This window comes from Canis lupus, chromosome 14 (assembly GCF_011100685.1).
Source record: "Canis lupus familiaris isolate Mischka breed German Shepherd chromosome 14, alternate assembly UU_Cfam_GSD_1.0, whole genome shotgun sequence".
Taxonomy (NCBI): Eukaryota; Metazoa; Chordata; class Mammalia; order Carnivora; family Canidae; genus Canis; species Canis lupus.
In genome coordinates this window covers 45,262,255-45,287,720 of record NC_049235.1, presented here as the reverse complement: position 1 = coordinate 45,287,720, position 25,466 = coordinate 45,262,255, and the positions used below count along the sequence as shown (strand labels likewise).

Here is a 25,466-nt window from a genome sequence, read left to right as displayed (position 1 = left end):
CTCTACTCCTGCATCCTTGTGGGCAGGTTATTTAACTCTCTCCGCCTCCTTATCTATGAAATAAGGGTAATACCAGTAGTAAGAGCACTTGGTAAGTTTTTTTTTTTAATATTTTTTTTATTTATTTATAATAGTCACACAGAGAGAGAGAGAGGCAGAGACACAGGCAGAGGGAGAAGCAGGCTCCATGCACCGGGAGCCTGACGTGGGATTCGATCCCGGGTCTCCAGGATCGCGCCCTGGGCCAAAGGCAGGCGCCAAACCGCTGCGCCACCCAGGGATCCCACTTGGTAAGTTTTTAAAGGCTAAATCCACTTAAGGGCTTGGCTCCACGACCAGCGCATAAAAGCGCTCAGCGGAGGGAGCTCTCCGTCCAGCTCCCGAACCGGGTCCAGGTCCGCGCAGACGAGGCGGTGACCGCGCGCCGGAAAGTGAGAGCATCAGGGGCGCGCGGGTGGCCCAGCGGTGGAGCATCTGCCTTCAGCCCGGGGCGTGATCCTGGAGGCCTGGGATCGGGGCCCCCGCCCGGCTCCTGCGTGGAGCCTGCTTCTCCCTCGGCCTGTGTCTCTCTGTTTGTGTCTCTCATGAGTAAATAAATAAAATCTTTTAAAAAGGAAATGAGAGAACGTCCCCGGGGAGCGTCGCTGCCGCCCAGGCCGGGTGCGGCCCAGCGCCCCGCAGCAGCCCCGCCCGCACAGGGGCCGCCTTGGGTCCCGGGCCTCCGGGGAGGGGGCGCGGCCGGGGCTCCCCGCAGGCCTCCGCCGCCGCCTCCTCCTCCTCCTCCTCCTCCTCCTCCTCCTCCTCTTCCTCCTCCTCCGCCGCCCGCGGCCGCCGCCAGGGGGCGCGCTCCGACCCCGGCCGGCCCGGCGGCGGGGCCCCGGCGCGGCGAGCGCGGACTCGGGGCGGCCCGGCGGGGGGCGGGGGCCCGGAGGCCGCGGCGGGGCGGGCGGGAGGGGGCGCTGCGGGGCCGGCGGGGCGGGGCGGGGCGGGGCGCGGAGGAAGTGCCGTCTTGGCCGCCGCCACCGCCTCGGGCCGCCGCGGGGCCGCCTCCGCCACGCGGGCCGCGATGTCGGCCGGGCCCGGGCGCGACGACGCGGGGAACGGGGGCGCGCGGCGGCCGCGGGAGACGGCGGAGCAGGAGCTGCAGCGGCGCCGGGAGCAGAAGCGGCGGCGGCACGACGCGCAGCAGCTGCAGCAGCTCAAGCACCTGGAGTCCTTGTGAGTCCGCGCCGCCCCGCTGCTCCGCCAGGTGTGGGGGCGGGGAGGCCGGGCGCCGGGTGCCCGGGTCCCCGCGGGCGGGGGCGGGGGAGGGGCGGGACCGGGCGGGGGAGGGGCGGGGAGGGGCGCCGAGCGGCCTGCGCAGGGCCCGAGCCCGCGGCAGGTGCAGTGAGCGCCGCCGCCCTGCGCCTCCCCGGGGGCCGGTCGCGGGGCCGACGGTGAAGCCGCCGAAGCCGCCGAAGCCGCGTTCGCCCCCTCTGCGGCCGGGGCGGGGGGGGGGGCGGTGCAGGGGGAGACCCCGCGGCCGTCGGGGCGTGCAGGGGCTGCAGCGAGGCCGGGGGCAGCTCCACGGGCCGAGCCGGGACCCCCCGGTGGGGGCAGGGCGGGTGGCGACGGGGGCCGCACCCCCGGGTGGGAGGCGGATTCCCGGCCTTCCAGGTCCCCTCTTTGGCGTCCCCGGGGTCGGGCACTGGCATGACCCATGGGAAGGTGTAAGGGAAAGTCCTTAGAGGGCTCAGATTCTTGGTCATTAACCCGGAGCTTTGCCTGGTGAGCTGTGTCACATCAGTAAGGCAGAGGTTGCGGGAGGCGCTGCGTTGCTGGATCTCCCGGTCCTGGCCCCTCCAGGCGCTCTGTGGCCGCGTCCTATGCAGTGCAGGTGTTCAAGTACCTTTCCCTAGCCTAAGCCTGAGCTTCCCAGAGCCCAGCCTGACCCCTCAGTATCTTTAACTGTGGGGTACCAGATAGTGGCTAACACTCTACATTTATTTTGTAGCTCACAGAGCACTCATAGACATCAGAAGGATTATAACCTCCTTTTGCAGATGCGGAAAGAAAGGCAGGTTCAGCAGTTAAGTAACCTGATCAAGGAGACGTTGATCTGTAAACTAGCAAAACTAAAGAGGAAGCCAGGTGTCGCCTGATTCCCAGATCAGTTGGATTTTTCCATTTCAGGGATTTAAACTTTGCTGACATATTTGGGTTGGCTAATTCAGAGGCATGTTTGCTTTTAAATCAAAATTTTTATTTGTTTAATTGTTTTTTGAAGATTTTATTTATTTATTCATGAGAGACACACAGAGAGAGAATGAGGAACAGACACAGGCAGAGGGAGAAGCAGGCTCCATGCAGGGAGCCAGATGCGGGACTCGATCCCAGACCTCCAGGATCACACCCCCGGCTAAAGGCAGCGCCAAACTGCTGAGCCACCTGGGCTGTCCCACATTTTTATTTTTAGAATAATATTTTAAACATCAAATGAGACTAAGAGACTAAGTTCAAGAGCAAGTGGTTCAGGACGCCTGGGTGGCTCAGGGGTTTGGCACCTGCCTTCTGCCCAGGGCCTGATCCTGGGGTCCCAGGATCCAGTCCCACATCAGGCTCCCCTGCATGGAGCCTGCTTCTCCCTCTGCCTGTGTCTCTGCCTCTCTCTCTGTATCTCTCATGAATAAATAAAATCCTTAAAAAAAAAAAAAGGGGGGGGGTGTCCATATATCCCTGTTCCGTAGTCACCAGCACACTCCCTGCAACTCTCTCTCCAACCAAGGTTTCAGTAAGTAAATAGTTTTTTTCTTCTGGGACTTAACTACTCACTTCTAAATTATATGCTTATACTGCTTTTTTAGATTGAACAACGGACACTACCTATAAACCTCATGTCACATAAATAAGGGTTTCGTTCTCTTTCTCTACCCGTTTGCCTCCATCCTTCCAGTATAGCTCTATGATAATTTTTGTTAAGTCAGTAGTTGGTATTAGCATTATAATAACTATCCAACATTGCTCATTTTGGAGCAAAATGGTGTTTTGTGATTTTTTTTTTTGTTTTTGCTTTCTAGCACGATTTTTGTTTTTCAACTGGTTAATAAGAGCCTCAATCTTTTTCATTTGCTTAATTTCCTATTACCTGCTGCTAACTTTATTCAAAAGGCCCTAAAAGCCAACAGTACTTTTCCTAAATGTTCCTATATATCAGGCAGCCTATCAGTTTGGTTTTTTTTGTTTTAATTTTTTATTTATTTATGATAGTCACACAGAGAGAGAGAGAGGCAGAGACACAGGCAGAGGGAGAAGCAGGCTCCATGCACCGGGAGCCTGACGTGGGATTCGATCCCGGATCTCCAGGATCGCGCCCTGGGCCAAAGGCAGGCGCCAAACCGCTGCGCCACCCAGGGATCCCTATCAGTTTGTTTTTAAAACCGAGAATTCTCCTTCTCTTCTCCAGTACCCTGCGGTTACTTTCTAAACCTGGTGTACAACTGCCTTTGTCACTCTCCTGTCTTGGAGCCCATTTCTGGACCCTATGTCTTCCTCTTTTTCTCTTTACCTCATTTTGTTGAAGTGTATTATGTAACTTCCTATAAAAAGTGCATTGGGGTGAATTTGTTGAGTCTTTACATACCTGAAAATGTCTTTATCCTATCCTCAAACATGATAGGTAGGTGGTCTAGGTATAGAATTCTGGCTAGAAATTATTTTCACTTGATTTTAGAGGTGGTAGGCTACTATTTCCTAGCTTCCAGTATTGCCAAGAAATCTGGTGCCATTCTGATTCCTTTCTTTTTTAAGGAACTTGTCCTACCTTCCCTCTTTTGCAAGCCTTAAAGAATTCTTTTTATCTAGTATTTTGCAGTTTCTTTTTTTTTTTTTTTTTAAGATTTATTTATTTTAGGGAGAGAGAGCATGCATGGAGGGAAGGAGGACAGAGGGAGAGACTCCCCAAACAACTCCCTGCCGAGTGGGGAATCTGATGCAGGGCTCCATCTCACAACTCTGAGATCATGACCTGAGCTACAATCAAGAGTCGGGCAATTAACCAACAGAGCCACCCAGACGCCCCTTCCAGTTTCGTGATGTGAACTGTTTCTCACCAGATTTCAGACTTTTTAAATATTTTCTTGATACTTCGTGTGTATTTAATATTCATACATGATCTATGTTTTAATTTTCTTCCCTCCATTTTGTTTTTTTCTTAATTCTTAGACTTTTGTGATCCTCTTTTCATTCTACTTCTATAAGATTTACCTTCTAGTCCTTCCACCATTGCACTTTTAAGTTTCAGTTTTTAATTTTGAAAAGCTGCTTATTCCGAGAATTCTTTTTCTCCTAGCATCTGTTTTTTCCTCAATAACAAATCTGTCATCTTTAAGGACACTACTTTTTTCTTTTTTTGTTTGCTGTCTGTTTCTTCTCTGCCTTTTCTTATGGTTTCTTTCACTTAAAGGTTTTTTCCTAATGTGCAGGGATCCTTGGATCTCCCCCATTAAGAGTGAGGCATTATAAAGCTTTTTGAAGGGGCAGCCCAGGTGGCCCAGTGGTTTAGCGCCTGCCTTCGGCCCAGGGCATGATCCTGGAGTCCTGGGATCGAGTCCCACGTCGGGCTCCCTGCATGGAGCCTGCTTCTCACTCTGCCTATGTCTCTGCCTCTTTCAAAAGTAAATAAAATCTTTTGAAAACAAATAAATAAAGCTTTTTGAAGGGAGCAGTTGAGAGAGAGAGAATGCAGAGGTGCTGGTTCATTGACTGGTAAATTTCAATTGTAGGGATATCAGACTACAATGAAAAGGAAAGCAAATAACTAAGTTGACCAGCCAGCAATGTGAAATGGGAAGTCACATACTGATTTTTCACAAATTGAATTCAAATTCTTTTTTCCCCCTGGTTGCCCTTATTAGGTCCCTTTGCACTCCCCTGGCCAGTTTCTTACACTTTACCTTACCTTTTCTTACCCTATGACCATACCTGCCAGAACCCTACAGGCATCTGAGTCTTCCACCCTGTGCTTTAACCCGTGCTCCAACTCTATTCAAGTGTCCCTTGTCTGCTGGACATAACTAAATGGAGATTCTGTATATATGTGGCAGTTTATCTCTGCCTTCCACCGCATAGGAGCAAGCTGCGGGTACAACTGGATTTGAGTATGCTTACACAAGGACTCTTCCAAAAGAAATCCTATGCCAGCATTCAAAAATACAAGAGTATTTTTAAGTAGTTGGCAAATTAAAGATTTCTTTCCCCGTAATCTGTTGGAAAGATGGTTTTTCCTCTGTTATCTAAATATAGTCTTACTGCTCAGAGAAACTTATTACAGTCTGAATGATTTAGTAGCAAGGCTTCACAGATGGCACAAAATAATGGACCTCCACCAACTTTTTTTTTAACCTTAATAACTACAAAGAGTGTACACTTCTCAACTGTCACAGTGAAGAAGCCAACTACACAAACACACTCCCATTCTAGATCTGGTTGTTTTGTTTACATAATCTCTACACCTAGTGTGGGGCTTGAACTCACAACCCTGAGACCGAGAGTCGACTACCGAGTAGTCGACTACTCTACCGACTGAGCCAGCCAGGCGCACCCCAGATCTATTTTTTTTTCAGATCTATTATTTTTAATAGTTAAATTATTACTTTAGACCTTGAGAAATATCCTTTTTTTAACATGTTATAGAAATAAAGAATTATTAAACCCTAGGAAAAAACATCAACTATGTTCCTTTAAATGTGGAGAAACAGTTGTAAAATGGACTTTTTAGGGAGTTCCATTGCTAATAATAACAGGTTTCAAAATGTATAGTCAGTTCCATCACACTCCTTTTCCACTTAGGCAAAAGCATTTACATCATTTCCTTTAGAGAAACTCTGGATTAATGATGAGAGTGGAGAAGCCTCCATCACAATCCTTATTTGGAAGCATCCAGAGATGAAGCCAAAGGGACGTTTTCTTTGCTGTAGCTATTCAGGGCATTTCTCATCCTTCATCTACTACAAAGGAAAAAACACTCCTGTTTTCCTTTTCTATACTCATACTACACTCACAGCACTGTTCTAACTGTGTAGTTTTCCAGCATCACCAAGAAATTTTCTGTTCCCAGAGGACACCAAGTAAGTGTCTTACAGATTTAATTCTGATGTTGTCTACCTGGAGTCAGCGTCAGAACCTATAGGTTAAGGGCTCAGTCTCAGAAGACCTCCCCTCTCCACACACTTTAAATGTCAATTACAAGTCCAGCTTGCTAGTAACCCATTGTCTATAAAGCACAGGGTCCCTCAGTACCCTCCTCTGGAGCAGCTCATAGAACTTAGGAAAACATTTTGTTTATGTCATTACTGATTTATTATAAATTGTTATATAACTCAGGAGCATCCAGGTGGAGCAGATACATAGTGTAAGGCATGTGGGAAGGGGCATGGAGCTTCCATGTCCTCACCAGATACGTCACGTCACACCTTTACATGTTTTACCTTCAAGCTCTCTGAACTCCATTTTGGGTTTGTTATTGTTGTTGTTGTTTTTAAGAGCTTATTTATTTAATAGAGAGACAGTGAAAGAGAACACAAGCAGGAAGGAGAAGCAAGCTGAGCAAGGAGCCCAAAGTGGGGCTCCATCCCCTTATGAACTGAGCGAAAGCAGATGCTTAACTGACTGAGCCACTCAGGCACCCCTGGGCTTTTTTTTTATAGAGGCTTCATCACATAGGCATAATTGATTAATCAATGGCCATTGGTGACTAATTCAATCTCCCTGGAGGTAAGACTGAAAGTTCCAACCCTCTAATCATAGAACTGGTTCCCCTGGCAACCAGTCCTCATCTTTAGGAGCTTTGCAAAAGTGACCTCATTAATAAACAGTTTGACTGAAAGGGCCTTGTTATGAATAGCAAACTTTTACCTTTATAGCTCTGGACCTACTTTGAGAACTGGGAACAAAACTAAACAGTATAAGAAAAGATGCTCCTATGGCCTTTATATAGGAAATTACAAGGTTTTAGGAGCTGTGTACCAGAACAGTGGATGAAAACCAAATACATATTTATTATAATCACACCCACCATCAATATCACACCCACCAAAGTTATTTTCTTTCACATTTTAAGAGAAAGCTCAAAGGAAAAGCATTTCACTTTTCCCTTGGTCAATTCTCCCTAACTTCTATAACCTCAAATATATAATCTATTCTGAAGAGTCTTTAAAGTTGATCCAGAAGAAGAGGGTCAGAATGAAGAAAACATAAAACCATTAAGTGTTTCTATACTTTACAGCCATTCTGAAATATTAAAATGAGTCCTTTCCTGGAGGTTTACAAGGTTAAGACCTAGATCTGAGCTATAGAATGTGTATGTATTACTCCTTATAGAAGAGATACAAATCCCTTTAAGAGTTTGAGATGCTCTTTGAGTACACAGACACCCAGCCTCAGAATTTGCTTCTTGTCTCTCAGGCTTCTAGGTCTCTCTCAGTTTGGTCCCTGGCCAGAAATAATGAGGACCTGGCCAGTCTGGTGATTGGTTGCCACAGAGCACAGACAGGAAGTTTCCTGCTGTACAAAACGATTCCTGGTCTTCAAACCAGAGGATGGAGGCTTATCCTTGCTAAAATCTGTGATTAAAGACCCTATAGCTCTGTTTCCCATTAACTTGATGAATGTCAGACCCTGGCTCAGATGTTGATTCCTAGCTTAACATTTCCCCTCACAAACTCCTTAGAATTATCTGCCTCCACATGGCTGTTCCCAGCATCAACAACCAAACGTGTATGCATTTAATATTGCACACAACCCAACCCCTGCCTCAGAGAGGGCATGATGTCGTTGTCTTGTTACTACCTCCCCCAGCCTCGTGGTATTTTGCTTTGGGTTGGGGAAAGTATTGTCAAAATACAGGGTAGTATGGTATATAAATTTTATCACCGTGAATAAAAATGGGTAAGTGAGCAATGTGGTAGAAATTATTTTAGGGAAAACTGGGTTTACCACAGTATCTGCCCAAATCAAATCGTACTCAAGCTCTGAATTTCAAGTGTTCCTGTAGTCTTCTGTTTTCCAGGGACAAACATGGTGCTAGAATAATTGCTGTATTCAGCTAAACATGCACTGACAGTCATGTACAGGTGAGCACGTGAACTCTGGGCTTTGTGCCCTTGTACAACGTATTTAACCCATGAACAGTTATTAATACAGGAAATGCATTGCTGACTTAGAACAGTGGTTGCAGTTTGGTGAAAGAACTCTAGATGTCAGCTCTCTGCTCCTCCCCGCCCGACAGACAGCCGCGTCTTCTGGTGCAGCCCCAGGCGCGTCCCCGAGGCACGATGGTGAAGGTCGGAGTGAACGGATTTGGCCATATTGGGCGCCTGGTCACCAGGGCTGCTTTTAACTCTGGCAAAGTGGATATTGTCGCCATCAATGACCCCTTCATTGATCTCAACTACATGGTGTACATGTTCCAGTATGATTCTACCCACGGCAAATTCCACGGCACAGTCAAGGCTGAGAACGGGAAACTTGTCATCAACGGGAAGTCCATCTCCATCTTCCAGGAGCGAGATCCTGCCAACATCAAATGGGGTGATGCTGGTGCTGAGTATGTTGTGGAGTCCACTGGGTCTTCACCACCATGGAGAAGGCTGGGGCTCACTTGAAAGGCGGGGCCAAGAGGGTCATCATCTCTGCTCCTTCTGCTGATGCCCCCATGTTTGTGATGGGCGTGAACCATGAGAAGTATGACAACTCCCTCAAGATTGTCAGCAATGCCTCCTGCACCACCAACTGCTTGGCTCCTCTAGCCAAAGTCATCCATGACCACTTCGGCATCGTGGAGGGCCTCATGACCACCGTCCATGCCATCACTGCCACCCAGAAGACCGTGGACGGCCCCTCTGGGAAGCTGTGGCGTGACGGCCGAGGGGCTGCCCAGAACATCATCCCTGCTTCCACTGGCGCTGCCAAGGCTGTGGGCAAGGTCATCCCTGAGCTGAACGGGAAGCTCACTGGCATGGCCTTCCGTGTCCCCACCCCCAATGTATCAGTTGTGGATCTGACCTGCCGCCTGGAGAAAGCTGCCAAATATGACGACATCAAGAAGGTAGTGAAGCAGGCATCGGAGGGACCCCTGAAGAGCATCCTGGGCTACACTGAGGACCAGGTGGTCTCCTGTGACTTCAACAGTGATACCCACTCTTCCACCTTCGACGCCGGGGCTGGCATTGCCCTCAATGACCACTTTGTCAAGCTCATTTCCTGGTATGACAATGAATTCGGCTACAGCAACCGGGTGGTGGACCTCATGGTCCACATGGCCTCCAAGGAGTAAGAGCCTCCTGGACCACCAGCCCCAGCAAGAACAAGAGAAAGAGAGAGGCCCTCAGCTGCTGGGGAGTCCCTGCCACAACTTAATCCCCCAACACACTGAGAGAATCTCCTGACCTCCAATTTACATCCTAGACCCCAAGGAAGGGGAGGGGCTTGGGGAGCCCTACCTTGTCATGTACCATCAATAAAGTATACTGTACCCAGCCAAAAAAAAAAAAAAAAAGAACTCTAGATGTCACGAGGTCTGGGTGATTGTCCCAAATCAGCCTCTTAATTGGTAGCCTCCAGTTGTTGGAATCAATGAAGGAAACTGTTGGAACTGATGTTGGGGGAAGAAAAGATTGAGGGTCAGAGTCCCTGACCTGCCCTTCCTTATTCTGAGATTTTTAACATGATAGTTTATAATAAGGCATATTTTATGAGCCTCACAGGAGAATGGATACACTTGGCTAAATGCTGATGTAACACCTACACAGGGGAAGAGGCAGTGATCCCTGAAGCCAGATATGGAAAAGGAGTCCCTGAGTCCTGTGGTCTAGAAAGGCAGTAAGCCCAGCTGGGGATGATGTCTGTGGGAAGTCCACTGCCAGGTCTGTGCCCACCTCCACTTAGGAGCAGCTGGCAAATCCCTGTAAGACTGCAGACCTATAAAAAAAGATGTGAAGACTGTCTTGGGATGGCCAAGCTTCTCTGCTGGTCCACATCTTGGCCTTTATGATGCTAGTGCTTCAGTCCTGGGCTGCCTCATGAGGCTGCTGAGAGCAGTGACTTGGTTTCAACAGAAGGAGCAGAAGCCAACATTGTGAAGTGCCTTTCCAGAGATGAAAGGGATGTTTGCTGTGACATATTGACCAATGAGGAAATTGAGGCTCTCAGGATTAAATAACTTGTCCAAAGTACACAGGCAGTGAGAATGAATCAGAATTCAAACCAAAAGAATTTTTTACCTGTGTTAAAGAACAAAAATTCAACCTAGTAAATTTGAAGATGTAGTTGGTTTTATTAATTGATTCATGAATCCAGCAGCATCCCATCTAGCAAGTAGAGAGATGCTCCAAACTGTACAAAACGGAAGATTTCTAGGAGGGTGGTGAATGAAGTTACCAGCCAAAGAAAAAAAATTGTTCCAGGCAAAGTCACCTTCTCTTAGGTGAAAGAGCAGGGAGTCTTATCGTGCAGATTATCTCATCTTTGGTGGATAGAGAGAGCCCATGTGACAGATCAGTTTATTGGTACTAATCAGAATATTCCTGCTGACAGTTAAGAATACGTTTGTGGAGGAGGTTAAAACTGTAATTAGGGTATATATTAGGGCCCAGTTGGATGACATGGACTAAGTGGCTCCATTTTGGGACCGTGGTTTTCTTGTTAACACCTCCAGAGCCCATTCATTTAGAACTGGAAAATGTTACAGCTGGAAATGTGGGAGTTCTCTACTCCAAAAAACCAAAACCTCTTTATCAAGGCAGTTGCACAGTTTATAAAGAGAGTCAATAAAAATAATATGATTTAGTAATGGATTTGATGTCCTTTATTCAAGGGAAATAAGTCTGTGGATTGGAGGAGTACAGTGCCTTGCTCTTCCAAGGGATTTTGGACAAAAGGGAATTTTCTGTGCCCTTGGTTTTGTCTTCTGATACTTAGCACTATGCCTGACATAATGGTTGAGTGAATACTTGTGCAACAAATAAGTTTTCAAGTTGAACCTTCATATCGCCTGAGAATTAAGTTCAGTTTCCCCTATTATACTTGTTCTTTTTTGTTAGGAAGAAAATAACAAGCTGGATAGAGCTAGAGTGGAGATTTAATTCTTGAAAAAAACTACAGAAATAACTGAAACTTCAAAACAAAAATGCAGCCTATGAGCTGTTAGTAGCATATTTTGGGGCCGTTTTTCTTTCTTAATCTCACATTACTTTTGGTTTTGCTTTCAGAGGGAAATTAACCTGTGCCTCTACTAACATAGGTACCAGGAAAATGCCATCAATTTCACTTTTCTTTTGTAATGAAAAAACATGAGGTGACATATTTGCATATAAATAAATATGAGTGAAAAATAAAGGTCCCTCCCTCAGGTTTCCTTCCAGAGGTATTCCATTCATTTCAAGACACCTCTGTGCTTATACCTCTGTACTTTTAGTCTCCTTCTCCACATACACACAAATGGAAGCACACCAAATACACTGTTCTTTACCCTATTGCTTTTTTTATTATTATCTTAAACTATTTGGGATATTGCCCTACATTCTTTTTGGGATAATCTATATTTATGTGACTTAGATAAATGATCTACCATTTTAACATTTATTAGTGTTTTTATGGTGTTAAAAGACATTTTATGATATAAAATTCAGAAAATTAATCATCTCTGAACTCAGCACCTGTCTGCAGCAATTTTGGGATTCCCACACTTACAAGCTTTTGGAGTCAAAACACAATTTTAAACCAACCTCATTGCCCAGATACCCACTCCCAGGAAAATGTTCTTTATAGAGACATTGAGAAGACCTAAGATGTTCACTTGTCCTGCTTGATTTTTCAGTTTCTTCTTTTTTGCAGAGGAAGGGGGATGGTGTCCAATGTGTTTGATACCCACGTTACATGATCTCACTGCGGTCCTGGGATCAAGTCCCATATCAGGCTCCCCATAGGGAGCCTACTTCTCCCTCTGCCTATGTCTGTGCCTTTCTGTCTCTAATGAATAAATAAATAAAGTTTTTTAAAAAAATAACATGATGGGATCCCTGGGTGGCACAGCGGTTTGGCGCCTGCCTTTGGCCCAGGGCGTGATCCTGGAAACCTGGGATCGAATCCCACGTGGGGCTCCCGGTGCATGGAGCCTGCTTCTCCCTCTGCCTGTGTCTCTGCCTCTCTCTCTCTCTCTGTGTGACTATTATAAATAAAAAAAATAAAATAAAATAAATAAAATAAAATAAATAACATGATTACACCTAATAGTAGTAGTGTTATATGTTAGTTGTATCTCAACTTAAAAAATAATAATTTTTAGGGCAGCCCCGGTGGCTCAGCAGTTTAGCGCTGCCTTCAGCCCAGGGCGTGATCCTGGAGACCCTGCATGGAGCCTGCTTCTCCCTCTGCCTGTGTGTCTCTCTGTCTCTTATGAATAAATAAATAAAATCTTTAGAAATAATAATAATTTTTAAAACATACATGAGCATTTGGAACTAATTTTCCAGATTTGGAAACTAGAAGCCTTTTGGGGCAGTTCCGGCAGAGTGATGGGAAGGGAAAATGAATGGGGAGCATAGGGATGATGTGTATGTTCCCGTAGGAGCCTTGGGGGTCTGAGAGCTCAAAAGGAAAGTACATTCCCACCCATCATATATCTGCTTCCTCTAGCCGTGTTCTTTACTGAATGCTGCCTGTGGTCCAGGCACCTGCAGGGGTCCTGGACCCCGAGTCCAGCAAGGTCCAAAGTACACAGAGGGCTGTCAGAGAGCCAAGGGGCAGACAGCTGGCTCACTCTGCAGGCAGGGTGGGTGGGTGGGCAGGATTTGAACTGGGAGCTGTGGGGAAATGGGAGAGGAAGCCTCTAAGAGAGATCACCCTCACCTCCTTCCCCTGCAACAGGCCCTTCCCTCCAGCTTTGCTCCTGCCCCTCTGTGCTGCCCCCAACCAAGTCAGTACAGTTTTCTCCACCTGCCACCACCCCACTCCCATGAGCCTCTTCAATGTTGAGTAAGTAGAAGGTGTGTCAGGTAAACAACCTGACAACTATGACAGTTGGAACCCTGATCAGCTCATAGGTTTTCTTCCCTCGCATTTCCCCTGCAATCTCTTGCTTTCTCTTCTTCAAAAATAAAATCACTGAGCTCAGACACCTGGTTATTACTTCAGGGAATTTCAATTCTAGATCGCCACAGGATGTGGTGCAGCGTCAGGTTATTTATAGGTGATCCCCGACTGCTGGGCATATTTTATCAACTGCTTTAGATACAATGTAGTTTTTAAAGTTTTACTAAAAGTATCCTTTTTGTTTTGGCCTGCAGTTGCTTTTTGCTCACTAAAACGTGTTATATTCTTGTTAATGTTTTTAATGATGTCTTTTCTTTTCTAGCTATGAAAAACCTCCTCCTGGGCTTATCAAGGTCAGTGTGAAGTTTGTGCCTTTGGTTATTCTCTTAGATGAATTTGACTCGGTGCTCAGAGTCAGTAACTTGTTACGAACACCTGTTGCATAAGGTTTGAACATCCTTTTATGATAACGCCGCTCCACCCTGCGGATTCCAGTCAGTTCATACACTTTGGGCTGGTCCAGCCTGTGCCTTTGTAGACATGTCCTCAGCCCTGTGTCTGTCCCTAAGAACTGGGGCCCGCACATTCCTCAGTGATCAGTCCCCTTCTCCCTCGCTCCCTCTCTTGCCGTGGCTGCATCTTCTCATAGTTGTGTTCCTCCTCTGACTTGCTGCTGGCTTCCCGAGTGTCATCAGCTCAGAGAACAGTAGTCTCTAAGGGGACTGGAAAGTCCCCTGGTCCAGTCCCTAGTGCAGGGCACCCCCCTGTCTCCCGGCAGCACCTGGCCCCAGGGTCCAGTCTCTCTGCGGGAGGGAGACCTAGAGGGCTCGGTAGAGGCCAGGACAGCCTTCTTGCTCACATTCACTGAGAGGAAAAGATTGTTATAAAACTCTTGTATAAATTTAATGTTTATAGGAATTGCAATCAGTAGCTTAAAAAAATAACACCTTAATTGTATAATGAAGTTATTTGGTGATGAAAGCACACTTCATAAATACAGCATGTGTGAGATTGTACAACATGACTGTGGTCTCCAAGGGATAATAATCTTTTTAAATTTAACATGTTATTCTCATCATTTTAGGAACTCTTGTTTAATTCTATACTTTGCCTCATTGCACAAGGCTTTTAAGTTAATAGAAAAGTTTGTGGTCTGAATCTAATTTTTGTGATCTAGAATCAGGATTTGGAGCTCACAAATCATTCCTATGTGAACAATACTAGTAATATTTCTCTAAGAATAGCTCTGTCATGTTCCTGATATAGTTCTTCTGGTACATTTATTTCTCGTTTTTCTGTCAGGTATAATTTATCTTTCTCGCATTTGAGAGGGTAACGTAGGATGACACGGGTGTGTCCAGCCCCTGAAAAAGCCAGGCAGTGTTGTGTTCAGAAGCAGGAGGGAGAGAATTCCTGTGCTTTTTTGCCAAGTTGTGTACACGCTGTTTCCTTTTTTAGGAAGATGAGACGAAGCCAGAAGACTGTATACCAGATGTACCAGGCAATGAACATGCCAGGGAATTTCTGGCTCATGCTCCAACGAAAGGACTTTGGATGCCACTGGGGAAAGAAGTCAAAGTTATGCAGTGTGAGCATGGGAGAGTTTCAAGTAACACTCCTCAATACACGCAAGTTATACAGAGCGTGTTTACTTCTTTTTGTTGTTTTAATTTGTTCTCACTGCAGCCCTGTTAAGTCAAAGTATGATCCCTGTTTTACAGTTCAGGAAGCTGACCTGCATGTGTTAGTAAGTGGTCCGAGGTGAGAGGTAGAGCAGAGCTTTGATTCCAGGGCTTCTGACTCCAAGGGCAGTGGTCTTCCACAGAAACATAGCTACCTTTTGAGTTCACTCTTCGGTTATATTCCAGTAACAAAAAGGATATTCCCTTGTGTAAATGCCACGAGGGACAAGAGATGTATTGGAGGGCAGTCCCTTTGGGTCTTGCATCATTTGCCCCCCACCAGTGGTGTTAAGGTTCCATCCATGTAACCTGAGAGGAGCTGTGGGCCCCAGAGGGTGGGTCCGGAACAGTATGCTATACATGCACACCCCCACCCCACCAGGGCTGCACTTTTCGTCCAGCATAAGATGGTATTTGAGAAAGGGTACTGCTGCCTTTGAAAGACATTTGTATAGGGCAGCCAAGGTGGCTCAGTGGTTTAGTGCCTGCCCAGGGTGTGATCCTGGAGATCTGGGATTGAGTCCAACGTTAGGCTCCCTGAATGGAGAGCCTCTGCCTATGTCTCTGCCTCTCTCTGTATCTCATGAATAAATAAATGAAACCTTTAAAAAAATAAAGACATTAGTAGAGAGATCCTTCATGCACATAATTAAAATAGTAGTTCCCTCATTCACCTCATACTAAAGGTAACCATGTAAACTTCTTTTAAGATTATTTTGGAGGCATCTGGCTGGCTCAGGCAAAGGAGCATGCGACTCTTGATCTCAGGGTCATGAGTTCCAGCCCCACATGGGGATTAGAGATTACTTAAAAAAATAAAACTTTAAAAAAAAAGAATGTTTTGAAGTTTATTTCCATGTATCTAAATAACAGTGTTGTATTCCTGACTTTATTTTTCAGATTTCTTCACTATATATGTTGACTTCTTACTCTAGAAGATTTCCAGCTCTTTTTTTCTACTTCCACCCCACTTCATACATACTCTGCCTATCTCCCATTTTCCCAATATATTATATCATAATTTAGTTAAATCTTTTGTGTATATTTAATTATGATTATTTTTCAGAATTGAATCATGTACTAAACCAATTACATTTCCTTTCATGCAGCCTGCATAATGTTTTGTTTTCCCTGCAGTTCATAGTTGCCTTTTTTGTTGTTCTTTTTGCTTTTTTCTGTGTACTGATTACTAATTCAACTGCTTCAGACACTTGAGGTATTCTGTTTTTTCCTCCTGCAGAGAGTTGTTCACCCTGCTATCTCCAGGGACCTTCCTTCACCATCACTCTCTGGTTTCCCTTAACCTCCCTCTTGTGTGTGATCTCCTAGTTGCCATATCTTGGGTCTTCTTTCTTGTTGCCTTTTCTTGGTGTGGTAGAGGACATTCTCTAGTAGCCGAGAAATGGGTTATCAGAGAGAAAATTCTCAAAATTCTCAAGACTGTATTTTTCTGGAAACATCTCTATTTAATATTTTAGTTTGCTATGTAGAATTCTTTGTTAAAAACAAGCTTCTTTCAGAATTTTGAAGGCACTGCTCCATTGCCTTCTCATTGGTAGGATTGCTGTTGACAAGTCTGAGGCAATTAATATTCCGGATGCCTTGATGTAACCTGCTTTGTTGTTGGTTGTTGTCTTTTGTTTTTTATTCCTCTGTCCAAGAGTTTAGGAGATCATCTCCCTGTTCCCAATATCCTGAAATCCCACAAATTGTTTCCTTTTTTTTTTTTTTTAAGATTTTATTTATGTATTGATGAAAGAAACAGAGAGAGAGAGGCAAAGACACAGGCAGAGGCAGAAACAGGCTCCAGGCAGGGAGCCCGACGCAGGACTCGATCCTGGGTCCCCAGGATCAGGCTCTGGGCTGAAGGTGATGCTAAACCGCTGAGCTACCAGGGCTGCCCTCACAAATTGTTTCATTGATTATTTCCTCTCCTCTGTTTGCAATGGGGCAATGGACTTCTTAGATTGGTTTTCTAATTTCTGTTCTTTTCTTTCCTATTTTTGTTTTCTGCTCTCTAGAATATTTCATCAACATAGCTACCAGTCCTCCAATTAAGTTTTTTATTTCAGTTCCAGAAGCTCTTTTTTCTTCTATGGTTCTTTTATTCTGTTCTTATTCTGTCATTGCAATATGTTCCCTAAGGATGTTTTTCTTCTAATATCTTTTTATTTCTTCCAAGTTGGTGTTTCCTATTTATTTTTTCACCTTTTTCATTAGTGAAGAGGCTTTCAGGTGACTAAACAATAGAAATTTATTGTCTTACCATTCTGGAGGCTGTCAGTGTGAAATCAGAGTGTGAGCAGGGTTGGCTCCTTCTGAGGGCTGTGAGGGAAAAAAATCTGTCTCAGGCCCCTCCAAAGATCCTGTCTCACAATGAGGTCACATCCTGAAGTACAAAGGGTTAGGACATTCAGCATAATGGAAGTCCAGGATAGAGGGAGCAACAGTACAAAAAAAAAATCAGATTTTAATTTTTGCACAGCATTGCTTAGTAACTACTTGGCTCATTTCTAAAACCCAAGATTAAAGGATGCTTATGGAAGCAATTGATTTTTCTCTATTTTCTGGTGTAAATATGTAAGCATGGCTCATCCACTAATTGCATTTGCTTTGGAAATTGGAATCTAATGAAGAATATCTTTAGTATGATCTATTGATACTTTATCTTGATTAAGTAAAACTGCATTATCTTACAGAAATATATCCCTTTTCTTTGTTTTTAGGTTGGCGTTGTAAACGGTATGGTCACCGAACAGGCGACAAAGAATGCCCTTTCTTTATCAAAGGCAACCAGAAGTTAGAACAGTTCAGAGTTGTAAGTAAAACCTATGGTTTCAATTTATATTTGCCAGAGATGGTGAATGTCAGTGACTCAGGCAGTGACCAGTGAACTGGAGGTTAACATGTACTACATTTCCAGTGCTTTCTGGCCAAAGTATCTGTGTTAATGACATTTCTGTTAAACTGAATTTAAGGGGATTCCTGGGTGGCTCAGTGGTTTAGCGCCCCCTTCAGCCCAGGGCGTGATCCTGGGGTCCCGGGATCGAGTCCCGCATCGGGCTCCCTGCGTGGAGCCTGCTTCTCCCTCTGCCTGTGTCTCTGCCTCACTCTCTCTGTGTCTCTCACGAACAAATAAATAAAATATTAAAAAATAAATAAATAAAAATAAATAAACTGAATTTGTATGACAGATTAGCTCATTAGCAAAAAACTAATGTTTATTAAAGTGACATTTGCTTATGCCTTGGGAACACCAATTTCCTTTTCTGAAAGATTGTGTTCAATCACTTTTTGCTTATAGAAAAAAATCTTTCATAACTAAAATCAGCGTTCTAGTTCCAATCTTTATGTCAAGATTAAATATGTTTCTTTTATAAACTAGATATATATGTATAAATGATGTATCCAGTTTGCATGACAGTAAAATAGATGTGTCATTTCCCCACTTTATTTTCACAGTCACCTTGCAGGGTTGTTAGCACCCATTCAGGCACTCTTTCAGGCAGTTTACTTATGCTGTTATCAGAGAGATTAGGATTATCACCATATATCAAACTGGGATCCGCAAACATTTGCCAGGGACTTTAAGACATTTTAAAAATTCGGGACGCCTGGGTGGCTCAGTGGTTGAGCATCTGCCTTCGGCCCGAGGCGTGATCCTGAGTCCGGGGATCAATCCCACATCGGGCTCCCTGTGAGGAGCCTGTTTCCCCCTCTATGTCTCTGCCTCTCTCTGTGTGTCTCTCATGAATAAATAAATAAATAAAATCTTTTTTAAAAAAGGCATTTTAAAAATTGTACTTTCATTTTAAAAATATGGGGAAAATATTCTGGGTAAATCAGTGCTACCAGGAAAGGCAAATTTACAGTTCCTATAAGTTAAATTGAATGAAAAAATTCATATATTTTAATTCAGAACCTAAATTCTAAAAGTAGATCCTAAGGCTATGAAATCAATATATACAAATTTTTATGAACATGTAAGGAATTATTCAGAATTATTTCTGTGACTGAAAAATAGACTAAAGAAAATAGGAAACAACTTCAGTGACCAGCATACTAACATAAGTACTGTAATATAGAAGTCATATAGCTTTAGTTTCTTTTTTTTTATTTTATTTTATTTTTTTTAATGATAGTCACACAGAGAGAGAGAGAGAGAGGCAGAGACACAGGCAGAGGGAGGAGCAGGCTCCATGCACCGGGAGCCCGATGTGGGATTCGATCCCGGGTCTCCAGGATCGCGCCCTGGGCCAAAGGCAGGCGCTAAACCGCTGTGCCACCTAGTGATCCCAGAAGTCATATAGCTTTAAAAAAAATAAAGTCATATAGCTTTTAAAAATTATTTTTTGAAAAAAAAAAAAAATTATTTTTTGGAAGAATGTATAATATCATGGGAAGATATTCATGAAAATGTTAATAAAAAGAGAACACAATTATATATTATAGTTTTTTGTAAATTATGAATGACTAGAAGAACCATGCTAAAATGTTAGCAGTAAATATCTCTGCTAGTAAGAATATAGATATTTTTAACTTTTTTGTTTTTTTTTATTTTTTTTATTTTTAACTTTTTTAATATGTAAATTTGTTATTGAACATTTTTAAAGATAATTCACTTACAGTAAAATTCAGTCTATGTGTAGTCCTATTCTAAGTACTTTTAAATTACACAACCATTACAAGAATACGTTTGCTTTAACAAAATTGACATGTTACAGTAAGGTTTTTCACAATTGATTTTTTAAGTCCAATATTGCGTGTCTCCAAGGAAATATGCTTAGGTAATTTGATAAGGATATTTCCACACTTCTTTTTGGGCATATACATAGGTTTTTGCGCATCAGTACATGAATCATTCTTATGTATCATTTCCAACTTAATATCTCTTGATCATCTGTTTACATAAAAAAAAGAAGTACCTCAATATTTCTAAGTAATATTTAATGATTCATGTTTGATATCCTTAAAAAAGCTATTCAAATTATATCTGTATAACTTTTTTGTAGCTTCTATGAGTTTGAAGTGATGGCTACCCTTAAGAAGGATTAGAACGTGTTAAATATAAAATTACACCAAACAGGGAAAAAAAACTGCTTTCAGTAAAATACGAATTTTTATTTAGCTGATAGTCCATGGAGCCTAACAGAACTGTAACCTTTTGTCATCCTCAAGGCACATGAAGATCCCATGTATGACATCATCCGAGAGAACAAAAGACACGAAAAGGATGTAAGGTGAGATGGTTCTAATGATACCAATACCCTCTTATGGTCTGAAATTATATAAAGTTGGAAACACCCATTCTAGTATTAGATGAGTGGTTTGGTAACTATGGTACTTTAGCTGTGAAACATTTGGAAGGCAGGAGTAATCACAGAAAGGCCAGTGGGTGGGGAATGGGCAGGCCAGCCTTGTTCTACTTGGGTTAGCTTAAAGCAGTGGGCTTGGCTGCTCCTGCTCACACCACTGATGGATACTGACTTAGTTTCAGTGTCTGAGCTATTGTTAAAAATTCGCTTTAGACAAGAATAAAGATAAGGTGAATGAAGAGGAGGGTTGGTTCTTCTCAAATTGGTTACATGGAATTCTAAGTGTTAAGGAGATAGATTACCTAGTGTGACCTTGAGCAGCTGTGGGTGGGAGGGTGGGGTGTGATGAAGGAAGGTAGGAACGTGTCCAAAGTTCTGTACTAAGGACTGGAGAAACATGCAGAAGAATTCAGGATGATGAAGAGACTACAGAGTGACTTGTACACTGGTTACCGTCACGTCAGAGAGGCATGGGTGTGAACAAGAATGGGGAAGACATGCACAAATAAAAGTGAATACTGTCTTCAGTAAGGTGGTTATTCGTGATGTTTTTTTTTTACTCTCGCTGCTGCTCTTATATCGTTTTTATCTATGTTTTATCTACGTTAAATATGGTTTTGGTTAATCTTCTCTGTGTAGGATACAGCAGTTGAAACAGTTACTGGAGGACTCTACCTCCGAGGAAGATGGGAGCAGCTCCAGTTCCTCAGCATGCAAAGAGAAACACAAGAAAAAGAAGAAGAAAGAAAAACATAAGAAAAGGAAGAAAGACAAGAAGAAGAAGAAGAAACGAAAGCATAAGTCTTCCAAGTCGAATGAGAGTTCAGACTCGGATTGATGAGGACTTGACTGGTTGAGCATTGTCTCCCCACAGATCAGACACTGTGGCCAAAGACCAGAGGCCACGGTGGAGGCGGGGAGGACGAGGAGGGAGCCGCCAGAGAGCAGGGGATTCGACGTCACCCGTGTGAATCCTCACCTGCCTTCCAGCAAAGATGTGACCCCAGGAGGGTGAGTTGTACCTTCCCAGGCGCTGGCTCTGGACAGCAGCTGATCTCAGGCAGGAAAGCTTTGTTCAGTGCCCTCCTCCCGCTGAGCCCCGAGGTTTGTGATTCCTTGGAGGGGCCTGTGCCGGGGCAGCTGGACTGGGGATGAGCTCTGAGGAAGCTCCAGGTGCTGCCCCAGCCTCTCCCACCCCCCACCAGGGCACTACTTGGTTCCCAGAGACTTCAGGCTTGACTTTTCTCTGTTGTCCAGGATAATAAAAGCTCATTATTTATTTTTTAAATGTATTTATTTTTTACTTCTGAATAATACATGCATGTGCTCAAATTTAAAAGGTATACAAGGTTTAATCATGAAAATTTTTCCTCCTTCCTTTCTTTCCCAGCCACCTGTATCCCTTCCCAATGGCTACCAGTTTTACCAGGTTCTTGTTGGGTCTTCCAGAAATATTTTATATATCACAATAAATATAGGGCTTTTTTTTTTTTACACAAATGCCATAAATACTCATCTGCACATTTTTAACAATGTAAACAGATTATTTTAATATCAAGTACATTTGGCATTGCTGTACCAAAAGGCGTATATTTATAATCACATGAGATGGTTTAATTGAGGAGGAAGGAGGGTTTAATTGAGATTTAATTGAGGCTATAACAGCAATGAAAAATCTTGTGTGGCTACACTGTATTTCATTTGTTTGGATCTGACTGCCTGCATCCCAAGATTTTTCTGAGTCATTGACTCAGAAAATTTTTAAGAATATAGGGGAATTGTTAGATGAGGTCAGCTACCCATATCCCAAAACACATCCCTCACTTCCTTCATCTTCCTGTTAGTTAAACACAGCCCACCTATGCTCTTCTGTCTTTGTACCACAGCAAAAGCAGCTTAGCTCATTTGTGTGGTGCTTGCAGCTAACGGAGAGGAAGTCTTGTTCTTTACTGAGCCAAATAGAGATCATCCTCACAGGTGTCCCTCCCTCTTCAGCAGGGGCTATTGCTGTTTTCAGGGCCCCAGTAACTCTCCTCCCATTTCTGTCCTCTTTCTCTGGGGGGTTTCTCTGGGAATTACCCCCTCTTTAAAGAACAGCCAATCCAATCCCAGAATGGACCCATGTTCTACTCATCAATGAATGCTCCCAGTGTTGGCCTTGGAGTAACATACTGGTACAGACTGGAATCAGCACACTAGGCTTCTTATTTCTGAAAGTTCTAAGGCCAGTTAATTCAGGTATCCTTTACATTTATTCTTGGCATCCTAGGTCAGCATGCAAAACATGGGCCATCTGTCCTCTCCTGTGTCCTCCTCAGTGTTTCCTACTAGTCTCATAACTCATCTTCCAGGAATTTCTGTCCTTCTGGAATCCAATTCACAAAAAAATATATATATATTTTTTAAGATTTTATTTATTCATGAGAGACACACACAGAGAGAGAGAGGCAGAGACACAGGCAGAGGGAGAAGCAGGCTCCAAGCAGGGAGCCTGACATGGGACTCCATCCCAGGTCTCCAGGATCACGCCCCGGGCTGAAGGCGGTGCTAAACCCCTGAGCCACCCGGGCTGCCTGAAAAAATATTCTTAAACAATAATGAAAATCTGCATCCATATCAACTACAGTGCTTGTTAAAACACAGATCACTGAACTCCCAGATTTCCAGAGTTTCTAATTCAGTAGGTTTGTGGTGAACCTAGGAATGTTCCTAACAAGTCCCCAAATGATCCTAACACTGTTGGTCTGAGAACCACACTGGGAGAACCACCGCTCCGTGTCTTGGAGCCTTCCTCCACTTCCTGTTATAACTGGAAATCTGGCCATCTCCTCCAGCCCTTGCAAGGTAACTACTGTCCCTACTCCCTTATTCTGGTTTTCTGTATCTTTTTGTTTCTGGCCTAGATCCCAAAGTCCCATCACTTAAGCCTGTCCTCCCGATTCAGAGCCATTGCAGAGTAAGAAGTGAAAGGAAATCTACTTAAAATGGTTTTATAGCACCTTCAAGATCAAGATCTTTTAAAAAATACATTACCAGTTTTTTAAATTAGTTTTACATAACTGAATAACACTATGAATACTGTTCTCTTCCTGTCAGGCCAGCCTCCACTTGTGCCCTGGACGCCGACTCTCAGGAGTTAGAGGGCAGTGATTAAGAGCACTGGCTCCGGATCCAGACTGCCTGGTTTTGAATACCAGCTGCACCATTCCTGAGCTATCAGATTATACAAGTTGCCTGACCATTCTGTGCTGCCATTTACTTGATGGATAATATTTACCTCATAGAATCATCAAGAATGAAAGGACTCAATACTTGTAAAACATTTAGAACACAGTTTGGAACATTTCAATTGCTAAATGAATGTTAGTTGTTCCTGCTGCTACTTATGCTATCATCATTATCTGTTCCTGCTTCCTCACGGATCTTCCTTCCTTACCTCATCACACTCCGGTCTTCACATTCTTTCTTCCTTTCAACTGTTGCCACCAGCATTTAAAAACTATTTTAAAATTGTAAATGGAGGGGCATCTGGCAGGCTCACTCTGTAGAGCATGTTGACTCTTGATCCCAAGGTTGTGAGTTCAAGACCCATGTCGAGCATGAAGTCTTCTTTAAAAAAATTTTTTTGTAAAATTTGAAAAGTAATAACCTGCTCATCCCAATTCAACTGTCCTACGACTTCATCTCACTTACTATACACCTTGGCAGTCTCACTGCTTCCTACAAGCTTTAAGTGGCCACAAAATTCCTTGGTTGGAATGTGCTACCTAACCATTTAACCATTCTTTATGCAGTTAATTATTTTGGGTTGAAAGCAATCAAAACCCAGCAGATTTAGAAAAAGCTCTTTACCTCCCCCTCAACTGCCTGCCTGTACAAGGAAGAGAGCTATTAACAGATTCCTCTTTATCTAAGATGCTTATTTGTATAATAATAGGGCAGCCTTTGTTTTCCAGACATCTGTCACCTCCCTGCTGTCTTGCTCAGTCCCCTGTTCCTCTTAGCTCATGTGTCTTACTGCTTCACTGTCTTTGGAATTTCATATGTAGGAAACTGTATTTGATTTGTCTCATTTCTCATATCAATTTGATTCTTAGTCCAGCTAAAAGAACCTTAAAGGGCAGAGAACATTCTCCCTCCACAACCACCACATACATATTTCTCACAAATCACTATACCACAGAAGGGCAAATATCTTAAATAAACAAGAATCTGTTAATAGCTCTCTTCCTGGTACAGGCAGGTAGTTGAGGGGGAGGTAAGTAAAAAAGCTTTTTCTAAATCTGCTGGGTTTTTATTGCTTTTAACTCAAAATAATGTTCATGTCAAAGTAACCCATTTGGGGCAGCCTGCCATTGGCTCCTACATGGTCATTCAGATTACCAAAATATATTTCTCATATACATTTGGTCTTTATCCATAGTTTCTAGCTCATATCTCCCCAAAACACTTGTAATCTCATGAGTGATATGAGCAATGGGAGCTTTTTATTATTATTTTTTTTAATATTTGGTCTCCTGTCCCCAATTCCTAAAATCACTTCAGAGCCATAAGGGCAAAACTGGTGTTTTGTTACTCTAACAAGCCCCTTTCCACCAAAACTGGGTTTATGTTAATGAGTTGAATTTTGGAAACCACCTAAGGACGGGGACTTGTTGCCATGTATAGCATCAGGAATTTTCAGTCCTACCCCCTGATTTTAGGGGAGGGTAAAAGTAGGTTGAATTAATCACCAATAGGCCATTATTTCATCAATTGTGCCCATGTAATATGCGTCTAGTATGGTTTGGAGAGCTTTCTGGAAGAGTGGCACCCCTGGATAGGGCATAGAAGCTCCTCACCCCTTCCCACATACTTTGCCCTAAGCATCTGTTCCATCTGGCTGTTCCTGAGTTATATCCTTTTATAATAAACCAATAATCTAGTAAATAAAATGTTTCTGTGTCCTCTAAGCTGCTCTTAAGCAAATTAATCAGACCCTAAGCAGGGGGCAAGGGAACCTCCAACCTATAATCTGCCTGTCAGAAGCACAGGTGATAACCTGGGCTTTTGGGTGGCATTTGAAGAGGGGTGGGGCAATCTTGTAGGACTGAGCCCCTAACCTGTGGTATTTGATACTTTCAGTATCAGAACAAAGTTAAATTGTAGGGCACCCTTCTGGTGTTGGTGTCCTGAGAATCCTTGGATGTGTGTGAGGAAACCCACAGGCAGACATTCAACCACTGAGCCACCCAGGCATCCCAAAAAAATAGTTTTAAAGTAATCCCTATACCCAATGTGGGGCTCAAACTCACAACCCCAAGATCAAGAGCTTCATGCTCTACCTCATGAGCCAGCCAGGCACCCCTACAGTTTTTTTGAAACTTGGTCCTATTCAGGGATCTTAATTGTGGGGGTCTTCTCT

The 25,466-nt window shown here is 43.7% G+C and overlaps 2 protein-coding genes across 3 annotated transcripts; both read left to right on the top strand.

Annotated features, from left to right (window-relative positions):
- Positions 1 to 1,066: 1,066 nt before the first annotated feature.
- RP9 (RP9 pre-mRNA splicing factor) lies at positions 1,067 to 24,996 on the top strand. 2 transcript variants are annotated; one of them, XR_005369688.1, is made up of 7 exons: positions 1,067 to 1,218; positions 13,388 to 13,418; positions 14,524 to 14,653; positions 17,474 to 17,565; positions 19,926 to 19,987; positions 20,702 to 21,073; positions 23,159 to 24,996. XR_005369688.1 is itself a non-coding variant. In XM_038557298.1 (6 exons), exons 1-6 carry the CDS (start codon positions 1,067 to 1,069, stop codon positions 20,898 to 20,900), a joined length of 666 nt encoding a protein of 221 aa, XP_038413226.1. In that variant the 3' UTR covers positions 20,901 to 21,350. The 2 variants fall into 2 exon arrangements, 1 of the variants encoding a protein (XP_038413226.1); XM_038557298.1 differs by lacking the exon at positions 23,159 to 24,996 and having other exon boundaries at positions 20,702 to 21,350.
- LOC106559694 (glyceraldehyde-3-phosphate dehydrogenase-like) lies at positions 1,102 to 9,310 on the top strand. Its single transcript, XM_038557297.1, is given in 4 exon segments — positions 1,102 to 1,218; positions 8,264 to 8,432; positions 8,487 to 8,601; positions 8,604 to 9,310. Coding segments are annotated over 3 exon segments (945 nt in total). The 5' UTR covers positions 1,102 to 1,218; positions 8,264 to 8,309.
- Positions 24,997 to 25,466: the final 470 nt, after the last annotated feature.

Bases quoted from the DNA above. Each gene is read 5' to 3' on its own strand.
- RP9 (XM_038557298.1), top strand. From the start codon at position 1,067: ATGTCGGCCGGGCCCGGGCGCGACGACGCGGGGAACGGGGGCGCGCGG. The intron at 13,419-14,523 runs GTCAGTGTGAAG...TTCCTTTTTTAG, and splicing joins CTCCTCCTGGGCTTATCAAG to GAAGATGAGACGAAGCCAGA. The intron at 14,654-17,473 runs GTGAGCATGGGA...CTTTGTTTTTAG, and splicing joins AGAAGTCAAAGTTATGCAGT to GTTGGCGTTGTAAACGGTAT.